At 36.1% G+C, this 18,566-nt stretch overlaps 1 protein-coding gene across 1 annotated transcript in view; it reads right to left on the bottom strand.

Annotated features, from left to right (window-relative positions):
• Positions 1–10,719: 10,719 nt before the first annotated feature.
• The window catches only part of LOC106661157 (nuclear migration protein nudC), a 212,521-nt gene continuing 204,674 nt past the window's right edge, over positions 10,720–18,566 (bottom strand). Inside the window, exons 5-7 of the mRNA XM_014384388.2 lie at positions 11,202–11,396; positions 10,943–11,145; positions 10,720–10,865 (exon numbers count right to left, since the gene is read on the bottom strand). Coding sequence (XP_014239874.1) covers positions 10,814–10,865; positions 10,943–11,145; positions 11,202–11,396 — 450 coding nt within the window. The 3' untranslated portion in view covers positions 10,720–10,813. The remainder of the gene's footprint in view (positions 10,866–10,942; positions 11,146–11,201; positions 11,397–18,566) is intronic.

The raw sequence follows: 18,566 nt of genomic DNA on the forward strand, positions 1-18,566 counted from the left end.
ATGGTTCAAGTTATGATTTAACACCTTGTACCTGGTGATCAAAATGAGATGTCTACTCTTTATAATTTGTTGTTTTCTTGTTGTGATATAACACATGAAATGTACTAAACATGTAGGTTGATCTTTTTCAATCATCCTACCATCCCTGGGAAAAGGTTGAATGCTGAGTATTTTTTCTCGACATGGAAGTCAAAATTTAGTCTATTGCCCCAGTGAATGCCCTCCCTATTTGACAATAGGATGATTTCATTATCAGCCCTCACATAATATCTAGTATGTATGGGTCTATGCCTAGAACACAAAATAGCATCAGTTTTGTTGCTATTTGCTAATTCTCCTCTTGTAGAAGAATTTAAAACATATTTATACAGGGTAAAAGGTACAAATACAGTCATCAACAAATAGTCCAAAGACTCGTTAATGTCATTTATACAGATGTTAAGAGGAGTAGAAACCACAAAAGAACTCTGGGGAACACTCACTCTAATGATGTTTGACCAATTCCTGGACATATAATTTTCTGTCTGACAGATTGGTGTGCGTTATCTAGATAAACACAATTGGTTAAATTTACATATATGCCATAGTCTAAGGTTAGGCCACATTCTAATAACTGGATGTATGATATACTATTTTAGGGGTGTGTCAAAAGAAGCAATATGATAGTTCCAAAATAAAGGTCTATGAAGTAGGGTAGATTTTCCTTGGTATGATTGCAATAGCGACATACATAAAGATCTAAACATCCCACACATCAACACTGAGGTCTCGCGGTATGCTTATAAGCGCTATCTATGTCTTCAAAGCCACCTGAGGTCAGCTGCCTACTATAGTCAGCACATCGTAAGGGGACATTAGTGTTCTGAAAAAAGTTACAAGGTGAACGCAATTTGATAAACTGTGGCGTAAATGAGTGGACTAAAGTGTATTTATTTATTTCAAAATTAGTCATTGTAAAATTAACTGATAGTCTATTTGACCAGTTCTAATAAATAAAATGTTTTTTGTTTTTTTTTAAATATGCTAAATAACTTACAAAAAATATGAATAAAAAAAATAACCTTTTAATGTAAAAAAAAGATAATTCTTATTATTTTTAACATTTTTTGTGATATGATAGCGCTATTTTATTAACATTATTAATAATTGTGATTAATATCGGCGTGATGGAAATATCGGTCGATGGGTGTTGGTATAAAGAAGAGGACCGTATCTTGGCTGACATTTCGATTTAATTTTAAATCTTTTTCAAGGCTGCCGCTTGATACTTAGGTGTCCTCTTTGTTTATGTTTTATTATTACTACTAACCGGCATATGATCCATGTTATTTTTCCACTCCATTGGTTGCTACCATGAGGTGAACTCTGACATCAGGTACAAGTTGGGAAACAAACTTGTTCTTGACGCCGGAGTTTCCCTCGTGGTAGCAACCAATGGATTGGAAAAATAACATGGATCATATGCCGGTTAGTAGTAATAAATAAAACATAAACAAAGGCTAGTTATCAAGCGGCAGCCTTGAAAAAGATTTAAAATTAAATCGAAACGACAGCCAAGATCCAAAGTCGACTTCTTTACGCCAACACCCATCGACCAATATTCCCATCACACACCGATATTAACATCACAATTATAATTCAAGGGTCATCTAAAGTTACATTATTAATAATTAATAATTAATGTTATCAGGATTTGCTTCAATAGGATCTGAGGATGACAATATGTATGTCGAAAGCGAGGCAACAACTTTAATTTGTTCAGTCTGTTACCCTTATATGATCCGTCATCATCAATATCTTTATGTTGAGGGCCGATCATTCATTGTTCATCATTGCTATAAATATTACCAACATTTCTATTATGTGCTGTATATGAAGGTCAATTTAATAAAATTAGGGATGATTATTTAAATAATAAACCGTTTTTATGTAAATTTAATGCAGTATAGTTGTTCTTGTATTTTGTTGTAGTTTTTATATTTTTTTATTAGGCTCGTTTAGTGCTTTTGAACAGATATGTGCTGAATAGAAAAATAAGTTGGATAAGAAAACGTTAGATAGCGCAGTAATGGTCAACAATCGCTTCTGCATCATTATATCTTTCACCTATGAAACTCGTAATTTTTTTGTCAAAATCTCGCGTTTTCTCTTCGTTAAAACTTAGTCCCAAAAAAGTATTTTTTTTTATTAATTTAAATTTTGGAAACGTGCAGGTTGGAAGCTTCGTGGATAAGCTTCTTTATGATATATGACTAGCCATATCACCCATCTAATTCTCATCCCTACATTTTTTCAATTAACAAAATAATTTCTCAATTCAGAATTTTTACTAGTTCATTTGACAATTTTGTAAATAAACGTACTTTTGACATTGAAAGTCTTATAAATCCGAAAATCTTCGAAAGTTACTTAAATCCAGTTTAGGTTTTAAGTAGTATTGGTTTTAGTTTCCTTTTGGTTTCCATTTAAAAACTTCATTCTGACTTATAATTTCGGGTTTTCTCTTCCTTACTTTAAAGCTAGATGGCAGACGTGTTATGCCAATTTGCTGCAACTTGCTACATACCAAAGTAGGCTATGCTGCGTTAAAGTCTCCGGCAGCAGCATCGTAAATTACGTTAATAAACGATTTCTTAAAGAGAAAAAGGTGTAATCTCGATGTATTTTCCCTCTTAAAATTTCTACATGGCAGCAGGAATCAGAATTGATCATGTTGTATGTAATAAAAACTAGTCATACGGCAATGTTATTAATTATAAATTTTGTTTCGTTACAAAAAAAATTTCAAAAGAGAAACAGCAGGTTGCACCACAAATAAACCTTTGTGATAGGTCACATTGACGTTATTTTAAATCTTAATTTTATTGCTTTTACTAGATATTGAATATATTTCTTTTATGCTATTCCACCTGGCAGCGCCGCATAAAATATTCAGTTTACAGGCTCTTTGTGATCATGATCCTACTTTAAAACACTGTTTAAAAAATGGTGTAACTTATTCCGTCCACACGTTCTCTTTCTGGTTCTTTATGTGCAATGGTTGGCGATGACAGAGCTGACTTTATTTCTAGGTGCGCACTCATGTACGGAATAAACAGATGCAATTTTAGTATATATACACTTTAGTAGTTTGAGTTACGAATAGAGTTTAAACTATTTCAACTACAAGGATGAATAATTTTACATCGCAATTGGCGAACCATTCGACAAAGCTTAACAAAACTATGACAAAGGGGAAAGTTCAGTGGTTTGATCGATTAATTATTATCTATTTGGCTCGTTGTTTTTATTGTTGACAAATATTCATGATTATATAAGCAATCGAACTTATTATTAAAGCACACTTCGATATTTCAAGCTGAAATACTTACTATTAATGCTTGTGCCATAGAAAATTGTCAGATTGCACTGGCAAAACATCCACATAAGATCAGAAGCCAACGGTCCTAAAAAGCATTAGTACATAAAAATATCATAAAGGGCCAGTGTTTTGGTGTGTTGAGCGACGTCTGCAAGCTGTGTGCAGCGCCTTTAAAACCCGTGGGGGATGTCGAGAAGCCGGATTATGGCGGTAAGGGACCCTGCGCTGATGTCGAGTATCGATTAAGCAATTCCGGTCATCGTTGTCGTTTTAGCGAAATTAGGCAAATCGATGGTCTGAGGGATAATTGAAGAGACTTCTCACTGTAAGAAGATAATGACAGATACCACACATCAAAATCAAGCCACTTTCACGTTTGGTTTTGTCTATTCTTTTACATATTCAACATTCGATGAAAATTTTTTCTTCGCAATTTTTGCAGGTTTACCGAGAACTTAGGCTCCGATGGCAACAAAAAGCGCTTAAAAAATCAACTAGACGGGTGTATTAATAGCATGTGTGTGTTTTTAGCGTACGTATTACAAGATAAACAGAAATGAAACCTATTTTTGTTGGCACTAGGATAATAATTAGATTACCTTAAATGATGTAAGAACGGTGAAAGCGAGGTGTGGTACTGTCGCCTTGTTCATTTCCGTCCATTTGATGGATTTGGGTTTTTTGGAATATACACTCAAAAGACAAAAACCCGACGCTTGTATTTGTTTATTTTTCATAATAACTAGTTACATTAAATAGCTGAATTAAAATGTAAACACATTAGTGACTTGTGTTTGCCTTTATTGATTGATTTTTTTAAAGTTAGATATAATACTGGTTTTGGCATCCTGCAAAGGAATATAAGTAAAAGACGCGTCACCTTCCCCGATAGACTGTTTCACCAGACATTAACCACGGAATTCCCCTCAATACTTTAATGTTCTTGAACCCAGTTCAAATATAAAATAAGGAGTTAGAGATAAGAGAGTTGATATCACTAAGAAAAACTGAATTCACAGCCACTGATGAAAATTTGGAATAGTCCCGGAGTTATGTATATAAAACATACCTTACTTGTAATAATCCTCACATTCTACACTCATGGGCAAAATACACGCACCACAATTAGAAATGATGTCTTATGAAATCCTGAGGAATTCTTTCCCATTCGTCAACAACGACCGTTTCCAACTCTTCTAGTGTGTTCGGACCTGGGTTTCGCCATCGGACTCGTCGCTTAAGTTGGTCCCAAATGTATTCGATTGGGTTCAAACCTGGACTTCGAGCTAGCCATACAAAGACAACCTCAGGTCATCCACAATACGTGCTCTATGGGGCCTGGCTAATGCACTAGCAAGAATCTTTCTCCGTTGTTGGGGGTGGGATGGCACTACATATTCTTCGTTTGTCTTGTAAGTACCTCCATGAAGTCAGAGATGTTCCTCGCACAACAAACAATTCGGCGCGGCCATTCAAGGAAATGCCATCCCCGAACATCAATCCTACCATGGAATGCCACCCAGGAACCATACAGCATCGGAACTATCTTTATCCTGAGCTCCTCTATATGACATTACGCCCATCTGAAGATTTGAGGCCAACTCTCACCTCATCTAAGAGAATTTGTCCCCAATCTTCCAATGTCCAATTCATATGTTCCCGGGCGAATTGAAGTCCGAGACGTGGTAAAAAAAGGTCGTCGATATTCTAGATGCCTTCTTATAGTCCTGGAGGAAATCGAAACATTTCGAACTTGTCTTACCAGACATTATTACCAGACTTAATTTGCCGAAATGCTGCGGTTTCATAGAGCCTGATGACGGATGAATCTATCGTCTATCTCCTCCATAAACCTAGGTCGTACCTTTTTAATGTCAAGCCCTGTTAATCTGAAACGCCTTAACTTTATCTATTAAGGGTGAATTACGCCCAAGTCCCTTGGCGACTTCGCGCTGGCTGTACCTTTCCTCCAATAGTGATCTATGACCCTGACACTGCCATACTCACTCAAATGCCTGACTGGAGCCATTGAAAAAGGCTTAAGAATAAAATAATTTATCTTTTTATGTAAGGTATTGGATGAAATGAAAAAGTGTCACGAGCGGGATTCGAACCCACGACCTTCGACTCAATACGCCGCTGCTCTAACCACTTGAGCTATGGTGACTAATAATTGAAAGAGCTTATTTAGTCAAGCAGACCACGAAATATAATGGATTCAATAAAAATAATTTCGAACGAAATCAACGAAGGAAAAATATTAACTGTAAGCGATCTTTAGGCGTAGCAGAACGGAAGGGCATAATTTAATTTTAAACTAAATAAATTGGTTGGTGCGTTAAATTTTTCCATCAGTGGATTTCAAAACTTGGCCAAATTTTTTTCCATAAAATTCATACTGTATATTCTAGTGTATTGTATTATTTCCTTTGATTCGTAAATCTCCTCAATTAAAATTTTATTATAGCAGTAATATCTGCCAGTTGATAGTTATTGTTCTTACTGAAATTTTACGGGACATTAATTAACGTTATATCCTACACTTCAAACCTTCCCGGGATACAATTGGGGATTCTTAAGGACTTCTGTACGAGTCTTGTTGTTTATGAATATGAATAACGTCTAAATATCTGTCACATTCCTGGCATGCAGATTTCTTCTTTGTAATTGACATTATTTGACCTTAAACCAACTATACTTAAGGTCCGACAACGGCCGCATACTAATAAATATGTGGGTGTTTTTCCGCACCACTTGCATAACAGTGTTATACAGCGATACTTCCCTTAACCAACACCTATAAACACGAGGACACTTCCTTTGAACGGACAAATTCTGATTCCCCGCCGCATTTCCATTAGTTTCTTTACGTTAAAATCTTCTATAAAGTGGACACTCTCAACAACGGACTCTCAAATATTTTAGATTATATTCCGACTCTAAAACGGCGACCCATAATCATAAGCGGACAGCAGCCTCCAGAAAATGAACGTGTTCAGAGAAACTACGCACAGTGGGGACAAAACGGCAAAAAGCGGAAAAAATTCAGTAACATCCAGGCTATTTAAGTTAGGTTCACCTAATTTTGTGTATTTATGTTTTTTAATACGCTGAATTCAATTAAACCGTTTTCCAATCGATTAGACTACAGCAAACTGCAAAATCCAAAACTCGAAAATGTCTTAAATAATCATCATGGAAATAAGCTTAAATAAGCTTTACGAGTATTGTCAGTTATGGAATTTGTTTGTTAACTTAAACAAGTCAAAAATAATGGTCTTCCGCAGAGGGGTAGGCTTGGGAGAAAAGAGATTTGGAACTATGCTGGACAAAATATTGAGATTGTGAACCATTATAAATATCTGGGTATATATCTCACACCGCAGCTTGTTATGGAAAGACATCTTAAAGAAAAATTAAATGTAGCCAAATTTGGTATTAATTCTCTTGGAAGTCTCTCTTGTCGAATAGTGATGTTCCCATTTCAGCAAAATATAATGTATTTAACTCTGTTTCCAAGGCGGTAATGTTATACGGTGCTCAGGTTTGGGGCTACAAATGGTATGACAATGTGGAGAAATTGAACAAATATTTTTTCAAAAGGTTGTTTTTCCTAAGAAAGGATACACCCGATTATGTCTTATATTTAGAGACAGGGATTGATCCATTGTTTTTCAACACTTTAAGCCTGCATCTGACATACATCCAAAAAGTTTTATCATTGTCTTCTGCTAGACTTCCTCGAATTTTGGCCTTGAAAATACTACACAAGAAAATATTTTGGGCAAAAGAATTTGACAATTTGTGTCTACAACACGGTTTAACTCCCTTGAGTCCGACATAAATAAAAATAGTAATAGTGTGGAAAGCTTGGTAGATGCTTTGTGGAAAGCTTGGTAGATGTTTTAAGAACTGATTTTAAAAATAAACTAAAATTAAGAGCACAACGGTCTGTCTTCCATGGTTTATACAAAGAACTGAGTCTGGAATTAGGAGAAAATCACCATTATTTAAATAAAAATTATAATTTGAATATGATAAGTGTGATAATGAAAGCAAGAGGTCAGTTGCTGTCTCTTAATTACTCGGTCCACAGAAATGAGGAAGCGTACCGTTGTGCTTTGTGTAATTTAGGTGTGTATGAGGATGGCTTCCATTTTTTGCCGGTGTGCCCTATATTAAAGGAATTCAGACTTAGGTGGTTTGGCAAATTGTTTTTAGGAAAAAATGAAGTAATTTCATTTTTGAATGGGCAGAACTAGCACAGTCTCACAATTATGTTTTGTACTCCCTAAAATACAGAGCGTTCCTAATCGATAATTTCAATTATTAATAAAGTATTGTGTAAATTATGACTATTTGTATTAGTATTTTAGTATTCGTATTATTGTCTGTTTTTTCTTTTGGTAACTCGACAGACAGCCTGTGGGCTATTGTCTAGGATGTTTTATGTACTGAATATTTTTTTGTAAAATAATTTTTAATGTAAATAAACATCATTATCTGTCTAATCATCATGGTTTACGTTTTCTGTTTTTTATATGCTAAATCCAAATTTGAGCGGTGAATAGTTATCATTCATTGATTCTACTATTAATTTACTAAAAGAAACGTGTATTAAAGTATTAAAATGCCCACTTTAGAAAAATTGGGTCTTTTCCGACTTCGTCCCAAGGGCCAAACCCTGTTTATCGGCAAAAATTGGAAACTATCGATTTTTGTTTTTTGGAGTGCTTAGCCGATTGAAATTGATCCCAAGGCCACGGGATGAACACCTAAGAAGATCATCAGTTAGAACTTGGGCTTCTCTCCAATTGATTTCCGCGCACACGAGAATCGGTTGTCCTAAATCCCCGATGAAATACCTTTGAAGACACAAAGATGGATAAAAAATAATCAACATACCAATATAATATTTTATATAGAGCTAAGGAAAGTGGAGCTTGTTTCGTAGGACTACTAATTCTTACATTGTAGTGCTGTAACGTGCTCAATTGTTTTTTCAGGTTTTGACCGCTGTATTGCTTTGTTAGGGATCCTAGAAAAGCAAAAACAAAAAAATTAAATTTTTTCTCACCTCGCGTTGACCTAACACACTCCTGGCAAATTATCTCAAGTTCACTCATAACTCTTGACTTTGGACCACTATTTAGGGGATTTTAGTTGTGTTTTAGCTCAAATCCTTGGTGAACCCAGATTTTGTGGCTAATACTGTGATCATTATTAATCAGATTTTCTAAATCGACACTTTCAGAAAATCAAAATTTTTCCGCCCTTGCCATCACTGTGCTCCGTTTCACCTATGTGTTTTGTTCGCCTTCCAACGTTTTTCCAATATTCCTAGACTTGGATAATGCAACTTTTTATAATTTACGTATTTTTTTATAATTTTAAATATTTTTTCTCTGCGTTTGACATAAAGAAAAAATTAATATAATTAAAATAAGTGAAAATGAAAAACTAAGTGTGTGAGACTTGGCTGCTAAGTTTTCCGTCGGCAAGACCCAGGCAAGCGAAGTTCTAAAGAATAAAAAAGAACTTTTAGACAAATTTTACAAAAAAAGGAAACGACCAACCCGACAGATTTTTCCCTAAAACGTCTGGTCCGGCCATAGACCAGCACGTATTTGAATGGTTTTGCCTGTTCGGGCTTGGAATTACCACTGGCCCGCTTACAAGCTGTATTCGTGTTTCTGGCGCATGATCTTCTTAAGCACCCTCCGCATTTGGAAGATAGGACGAGGAAGCGTATAGGATGCGAGGATGCAAAGACTACGCCTTCTCAGACCCTCGAAATGCGTTAAGGGAGCAACTCCCGAACTGACCGCAGAGGGCGGGTGCTGGATCGGAAGCACACGAGGGTTAGGATACCAGATCCTGTCAGCATAAACGAGGGAGGGTGCATAATCATCTGAACTAAGGGGCAGCGAAAGGTTCCAAGTCCAGTCCAGCTGTATGGGAATGGAGTGGTAGTGGCTTAGTGGTTTGGCTCCTGGGGAGTACTTAGAGAAGAGCCTCTGGTGGTGCCCTTATGGGCTTCCATTACCGAAGCCATGTTCCTCTAAGGGGTGGTTAGAAATTCCACTTTAAACGAAACCGCGGCCATAGCGGATCCAGCAGTTTCGACGCTGGCGAAGCCCTACACTCAGGGAGATAGGGCTGTCTTCTCTATCGAGGGAGCGCGTTCGTCGATTTTCAGCTCTTTCGGGTATCCCTTTAAACGCGGCATATGGTCAAAGTAAAATGTTAACCCAACTCTTCGGAAGAGGCAAGCGGGATTAGCCGTTATGTCTGTACATGCATAGTCTGTCGATGTGGTGGCTTCTACACCGAACCTCACGGTGTTCACACTATCTACCGCGAGCGGAGACGAGACGTTCTTACCTTGTGGCATATGTGCCATGTGCGCACGTTAAAGAACCTCATTGTCCAATGACATTGCAACCCACACTGGGAAACATACATGTCTGGTCCTCTTATACGAGAAAAGGTTGGTTAGACAAATTTAGTACAAAGCATAAGATTTCTCTTAAGTCCATTTAGTGGATTGAACGACCGAGGTTGTACAAAACAGAAAAAACTTCAATACTGCCTCTATTTTGAACCAGAAAATAATTTTAATTGCAATGAGAGGGCTTTACTTTTTTAGATTACACCCGGATGAAACTATGCAGTTCAAAACTGAGGGTTGGCCGAGGAAAAGTTCCAAAGGATCGTTTAACTTTGCTCCTATACAAAAGAATGCTAGGTCAATTTGAAAACTCTCTGGTGGTTTGAAAAATCTGAAAGCAGCAGGTAAGGTTCTGGGCGACCATCTGCAGTGGACTGCTTTTCATATCCTGGTTTTCCGATGTTCTCCACCTATTTACTGTCTTTCAGATCCTCCTCTAGCCAGTTTGTCTTCTTGTTCATTACCCCCAGCACCCAAGATATTGTCATGTTTTGGAAGCATTTTCCGACTATTTGGTTTGACCTTTTTTACGTGATAACGGTTTTCCTTGGCTTTCTGATCTTTTTTGGTTTTTTTGTCAGTGTAGCCTCATGTAATTCTCTGTGGCATGCATTTGCACTTGAAATGAGATGTATTTCACCAACTCATAGTCCTCACCTTGTCTATTTCGGACCAAATACCTCTTCAGATCAATGGCATATTTTCTTGAGCTACCGTTGACCAAAAAGCAAAAATGTATTATACCTTTGCAAACTAGAATCCAAATCCAGGGGATAGAGCAGTTGCCTGATTACAATTAAACAATTGGGAACGTTAGGCACAAGAAAACAATTGATAGAAAATACAATGTTATTATTGTTTACTGCTTAAAAAAAAGTAGAAGGTTTATTAAAGGGAATAAACAATAGAAAATTTTATTTATTTATTGTTTTGACCGAGAAAGATTTTCATGTAGATGCATAAGGAATGAAATAGCACTGGTTTTATAACTGAAAATGCGTTTAACTAAATTTACATTTGGAAAAATCCATTTCCGGATGCTGTTCCATAAACCTGAAAATTAATTATTAAATTAACACTAACAGGTATTTATTTGGTTTTAATAACATTTTATTGTTCAAAAGTCTTACTTGGCGAACATTTCCTTTTTCTTTTGTTCTTCAGAGGTTGGAAGGCCTAATTCCCTCTGTCTCTGGTCGTACATCATTTTTTCAACGAGACCCCTCGTCTCTCCGTCCAGGTCGGAAAGCTTCGACGGTTCCGGGTTAATCTTTTTAGTGGAGATTTCAGGATCTGTCATCACCAATTTGGACCACCATTCCATTTGATTGACCTGTTAAAAAAATATACATATAGAACGATGCCTTGAAGCTAATGTGAAATCCTTGCCTTTTCTATGTTAATAAGCAGAGAGTTTCCGTCTTCTAAAAGCCAGGTCGATTCTTCCAATTTAATCTCATGCTCGAATTCACCGTTTATGATGTCCGGATGGCCTCTCAGGCCGACTTTAATCGACTTTTTCTGTAAATCGACGACAACGTCGCGGGATTTGACTTTGAAATTGACTCTCAAAGGGACCCGGAGCTGAAACAAAAAACAATCATGGAAGAAAAATCAAAAGGAAAAAATAATCTACACAAATATGATGGTTTACAGTAAAAACAATTTCGTAAATTATCATTAGTGTAAATGATCAATGATAGATACGACTCGCCGTTTTCTTCCAGGGCTAATAAAAAGCCGTGCAAAGTTTAAAATCATCTCACGAGTCGTGACAAAACCAAATTCCCCTTTCGCAACAGTTTTGAAACAGAAATGAGAGCGATTTGAAAAGTGTTGCAAGGGCTCGGTTGATTTTTCTCATAATGAAATAAAACAAAATGCGTTTGGGCTTTGTAAGAACAGGAATCACGAAAGTACACACGTTTACTTTTTTTTTGAGGTTGGATCTGCGGCGAAGGCAACATAGAGAAAAAAGCGACACTAGGCGGACCAAGGTGATTTATAAAAATCGAACAGGAGTATTTATTAATTCTATTTCTAATTTCTTAAATTAATATTTTTCCTATAATTAAATATTCCTTTTTGAATTAATAAATCTACTCATAAATTTCTTAATCGTAGCCTGTTCTTCTTGCCAAACTTACACTTGAACGGAAATTCATCTGTCCGAAAAAATAAAGCTATCTAAGAAATTTTTCCTTAAACATATTACATTTATAAACTTAAAATTAATTTTTTTTTTGGCGTTATGATCTACGCATATTAGCCATGGCGACGAATTCTTATATGTGTTCCAATTGGGGGGGGGGGGGTATCGTGAAAAAAGGGCCAGAGGCGACGGTGGGAATCGAACCCACGACAGCGGCGTGAGAGTCTCTCATGCTAACCACTCGGCTACCGCGGTCCCTAATAAATTAATTAATAATTATCGACGATCAATAATAAGATAAGTAATTAAGATGTTATTTTCTCAACAGCTGAGTTCGAATTCTGGTTTTGATCCAGTTAACAAGTCATCCGCAAATGGGAAAAACTCAGTTTCTTCTGGAAGCTAGATGGACAGCAAAGTTATCCAAAATCATTGGTCCGCAGTATGATCCTTGTGGGCAACCCTTTTCCACTTTCCAAGAAATGTCACCATTATGCAAACTCTTGTCTAGCCAAAGGACTTGGGCATACAATTTTATGTGCAAAACCGTTAGTAGGAGAAGACACACTCGAAAAATAGTAACAAATGACACGCTTTAATTCGTGCCGACATACTTAAGTTGTATCCTAAAGTCTAACAGCCTACTACTTTATAGGATAGGGGATGTATCTACAGCTAAGATAAGTTTAAAGAAAATTGGTCTTATTTCTATGAAAGATGTTTTTCTCCTCGCAAGGTTAGCAGTTAAAATTTCTGCATTAAGGAATTTAACTCATATGTTAAATTGTGAGATTTTCTCCTGTAGCCTGTGGGGTTATAACTTATAGTTTGATAGTATCTATCGTCTTGGTCTGCCTACCTAGGAAAAATGGTAAGTATAATTTATTATCAAACATGTTAAAGAGTTCACATGTTACATATAGGCTGTTTTCTGCGTTTTCTGTAGAGATCTACGAGTGTAATGTCACTAGTTGAATATCAACATACTTAGTTTGTAAAAGGTTGTTGCCTTAGCAATTAATCATATGGTTAGATTGTATAGGGAAGAAATGAATTTTATAAAGTGTAGCTATGATCAGAGTGGGGCTTGCGGTTTAAGGATGTGTTTGAATAATGTAAAACCAGTACGAGTGCAATGATAAAAATGTGAGTGTGAATGTAGTGTTAGTGTTTGTGAATGTAACATTTGTGTGAGAATGTTTTTCAGCGTGCAAGAAGTAAATAATAGCGATTAAAGTGCGCTCTGAAAGTGTTAACGTAAATTGTAGTAATTATGTGCGCGTGAATGAAAATGTGTCTCTGAGAGAATGTAAATACGTGCAATTAAATGTAAATTTTTGTTTCTGTGTGTGAATGTGAGTGTATGAGAATAAATATTTGTGAGTGTGTCAACGTAAAAATGTGCTGGTGTATGTGATTATAAATATCTGTGTGTGCGTGAATGTAAACATATGCGTGTGACTGTAAATTCTTTGAGTGTTAACGTAAATATTTGGGGGGGGGAGTAATTTGAATATGTGTGACTGGATGAATTTAAATAAATGTGAGTGTTTAAGCAAACGTGAATAGGTTTGAATGTGTGAATGTACAATCTGTCTATGGATGAAAGTGCGTAAATATGTGTAAGTGAGTAAACGTAAATATATATTTTGTGCATGTATGAAAGAAAATAGTGGTTGTTTACGTGAATTCTTTGAATCTAACCGTAAATATTTTTTTTGGCGGGGAGGTTAATTTTAGTATATGTGACAGGTGAAAATAAATAAATGTGTGCTAAGCGGATCTGAATATTTTAATGTATTTGTGAATGAAAATATGTTTTAGTGTGAATGTATATATGTGAGTGTGAATCTAAATATTTCTTAATGAATGTGAATAGGTGACAGAGTGAATACAAAATCTTCGCGAATATTTCTGAATTAGTGAATGTAATTTGTATATTTTGCGTTGTAATATTGTAAATTACTGAACATTAACTATTACACGTACTAATTATGAAAAAATTAAATTAACTAACCATCACTAAATGTAAACGTGTGAGTTTTATCCTAAATGTTGAGTAGGGGATAAATTGAATATGTGTGAATTTTTTTTTTAAAATGTTTTATTCGTTTATCTGAAGAGTGGAATAGGCTAAACTGACAAGACACCCAAACATTGAAAAATGGTAGGTTCAGATTGGAGGGTAAAGGAAAATGTCTTTATGCCAGTATTCAAATTAGTGTGTAGTTTTTACACTTCTGTTTTAAATTGATGTGAGAATAAAACAAGGAATAGAACAAGGAAATCTGTTTCAGCATTGTAATACATTCTTCTTTATGTATTGGGTTGTCCGGAAAATAATGCAGGATTTTAAGTTTTCATTAAAAAAAATCTATATAAAATATTCTGTTTACGTTTACAGGATTACTCATTTGTATGAATGTCAACACTTATTAATCCTCTTCCAAATGATATTGTTTGTTTACCTCTGTAGCATTCCGCTACTTGGAAATAATTCAGTCATCCTTATAATGTCAAAGCGAGAATTTCGTACGATTTTCTTTTACGAGTTTAAACTCGGCCGAAGCGGAGCCCAAACGGCTAGAAACATTAACCAAGTCTGGGGCGAGGGTTGTGTTAATGAGTGCACTGTGCAAAGGTGGTTTAAAAAATTTCGGGAGGGAGATTTCAGCCTTGAAGATGAAGAAGGTCGTGGAAGGCCTTCCTCTCTTAATGATGATGTTCTGCGATCAGTGGTGGAAGAAAACCCCAAAACAACTGTTCGAGAACTTGCAGAGCAACTCAAAGTCAGTAAAACGACCGTCGCTGACCACCTCAAGGCGATTGGAAAAGTGAAAAAACTCGAAAATTGGGTTCCACACTCATTAAACGATCGCCAAAAAAATCAGCGCTTTGATGTTTGTGCATCACTTCTTTGTCGAAACAAAAATGACCCATTTCTGGCCAGAATTGTTACATGTGACGAAAAGTGGATTCTCTACGATAACACTAGACGTTCTGGACAGTGGCTCGACAAAGGAGAAGCTCCAATACATTTTCCAAAGCCCCCAACTCATCAAAAAAAGGTAATGGTTACGGTATGGTGGGCTTCATTTGGTTTAATACACTACAGCTTCTTAAATCCTGGCGAAACCATCAATGCTGAATCATACTGTAACCAAATTAATACCATGCATCAGAAATTGGCAGTAATGAAGCCCTCTTTGGTCAATCGGAAAGGGCCCATTTTGTTGCATGACAACGCTCGACCACATGTGTCACGTGTAACGTCACAAAAATTATTGGAGCTTGGCTATGAAACTTTGCCTCACCCACCCTACTCTCCGGACCTCTCGCCTACTGACTACCATTTTTTTAGACACCTGGACCACTACTTACAACACATAATATTCAAAAATCAAACGGAACTGGAAAATGCATTTATTGACTTTATCAATTCTAAAAATTCTGAATTCTACTCAGACGGAATTAATAAGTTACCAACACGTTGGGAGAAATGTATTGAGAGTATGGGAAATTATTTTGATTAAAGAACATTGCTTTAAAGTAACTAGTTTCTTTTTTTTTGTTTAATACCAAAATCCTGCATTATTTTCCGGACAACCCAATAGTTAGTAAAAAATTGTGTTTTTCAATGTTCATTTCGTTTTGCTTTTTTATTAAGTAAATAAACATACCTTTAGAGTTTCTTTTTTTAAATAAAATAAAAATATTTATTTTTTATTCTTCACTGTACAGATGGTATCAAGTTCAATAGTAGTTACGCAAGATTGTTTTTGCATCTATCCCATCATGTTTTCTGTACCTTTTTTGCATTCTTATTTCTTTTATTTCGAATTTTATTTTTATTTTAATCCTATCTTCTATTAAAAGGATGCCGGCTTATTTAAAAAAATTAAAACTCCTCGCGGTTGGAGATTAGTTTTTTCATTCGTTAAAAACTGAATGACCTTTGACACTCACACTTACTCGTTCAAAAAACCCCCTATTTTTCTATATTATGCACTCTAACATTGCAAGAAAGTTTACAATGGATTTTGTCGACTAAATAAAATGTAAGGAATGTCCGTTAAGTGTAATGCAACGAGTTATCATATATCAGAAATTTACTAATTTTGCATTAAGATTCTTTTTTATTTATAATAAAAGGAACTTGGGGGACGTCGGTGGCTGCAACGGTTTAAGCGTTGACATGGCACTCATCACTGTAAGGTAAAGGTCCCGGGTTCGAATCCAGCGGCCTGCATTCGAACCCGACATACTTACAAATGGGCTTTTTTCACAAACACCGTCACCCTGAGGATTTGTATGACCTCTGATGGAAAAAAAAAAGAAAAAAAAAGTGAACTTGTAATTTGTTCCATATAAAAAACCTGGTGGAATGCAGTGTTCACTTTAAATTCTAAAAGGGCAATAATTTTGTTGTTATTTTCAAGTCCTGACATTATCAAAAATGGTGAGTCCAATAGCTTTTAAATCGTTGTCAAGACAAATTTCAGAAATAAGGATAAGGATTAAAAAGAGACAAGGACACGTGAGACAGTTTGTTAAAAAGCGAACTACATCTGCTTACAAAAACCCTGAAAACCTATGTCATAATAAATTATTCCGAGATTATAAGCTCGCCTTTCCTTGATTCAAAAATTCACCAAATTGTTATCCTGCGGGTTCTAGAGTTGAAGCGGTCCATGCAAAAATCAGATAGCAGATATCATCCAGGTAAAAACCGCAGATCCAGAGTATTCATTATATGTATCCTGGGTCATCGCCCATCTTTACTTCGAAGGTTGTCAGACTATATTCAGAAATATCGTCTATAATCCAATCATCCTTTTTTCCCACAGCGGTCGGACGACAGAAAATCGTGATGGATCGCAAGGTAAAAAACGGGTGACCCTTATCGGTTTTGCAGTAATTTCAAGGAGGGGATAAAAAAAAGAGAGATAGATCATCCTTAAGGCTCAACGAACCCCGCGGGGTTCGTTTACTTTTTCAAGGTGAAAAGTTTTATATGGACTCTTGGGTCCCTTGGAGATGTAATTTCCTTATTAGGTCATATCGTCGGGTTAAGTCTCGAGAATTGCTGCGGTAAATTTTTTTGTAGAAATTTCTGACTCTTCCGATTTTTTTTTTAATACGAGAATGTATGTGGCATTGAACGTTTTAATTAACTTGTTTCTTTAGTGAGATATGAAAAACGTCAGATAATCGATAGGCAACATTATCTTACTCAGGATTTTTTATCCTTCAAATTGATAGTTGGTTTTTTATATATAATTATCGTACTTAATGTTCATCTAAATGATTTTACAACTTGGTTTCATTACCGTAATACCAAGACAAATTTATTTTACGAAGATACAGTTTTGTGTACATAAACATATTTGGGTTGATGTGTGCACACACACACAACATTGAATGTTAATATGTGTCAATTAATTAAGGTTTTTAGTTGAGATGAAAAAAGTCAATGGCACGAGAGGGATTCGAACCCACGACCTTCAGCTAGATACGCCGCTGCTCTACCACCTGAGTTATCGTGACCTCGATCCACTCGTACATCAACTCCCCATCTCAACCCCGCAATATGAGTTTTCCCTCCTTTTGCCATTTTTCAAATGTCGTGTAATCGGTTTGGATTCTCGACGACAATTGAAATGGCGACGGAGAGCTTTAGTGAAGTGTGCTTCATTTTTAAATCATTAATTCACTATTTTCGTGGTCCGCTTGACCAATGAATACAAGACAATTAATTAAGGTTTTTAGTTGAGATGAAAAAAAGTCAATGGCACGAGAGGGATTCGAACCCACGACCTTCGGCTAGATACGCCGCTGCTCTACCACCTGAGCTATCGTGACCTCGATCCACTCGGACATCAACTCCCCATCTCAACTCAACCGATTACACGACATTTGAAAAATGGCAAAAGGAGGGAAAACTCATAAGGTGGAGTTGATATGCATGTTGAAAGGAAAATATCTAGCTGAATATGTATGTAAATATGTCGGCGAATGTGATGTTTATGTGTGTGGATGTGTATTCAACTGAATTGTAAATATGTTCGGTGAGTATGTGAAAATAATGAGTTTGCTTTGGAAACCCAAGGGCATCCTCCCTCTACAGGGGTATTCACGATCTTTATCTTAACCCTAATCTGTTAGGTCGTGTTAGATCGAGAAAAATGATGACTTGTAAGATCTGACCAAACAGTAAATATATTTCCCTCAAAGCAGTACTGTGGTGCTTTGTACTTTAGGAATTTTTGAAAACTCATCTCGGGGTCATCGGCAATCCCATCGCTGTCGAAATTGTCGCGCACTGTTGTGTCAAATTAAGCCACCACGTTAATGTTAATTAAGTCATTGTATTCAAATTGTCGGCAAAACGCGTTACCAAACACCGAACTGAAATTTCACCCACTTTTTTCTCTCTTCCTAGCCGCGTTAAAATAATTAACGTAATTTACATAATCTAACAAGAGCCGATGTTTTCGGTCATGAGGGAGTTTTAGTTGTTTCAAAAAATCTCACCCAAGAAAAACAAATACCAAAAAATTAACCTTAAGAATAATATATGATAAACACCTATACGGGTTTTT

The sequence above is a fragment of the Cimex lectularius genome, unplaced genomic scaffold, assembly GCF_000648675.2.
Source record: "Cimex lectularius strain Harlan isolate CLEC.00 unplaced genomic scaffold, Clec_2.1 scaffold194, whole genome shotgun sequence".
NCBI lineage: Eukaryota > Metazoa > Arthropoda > Insecta > Hemiptera > Cimicidae > Cimex > Cimex lectularius.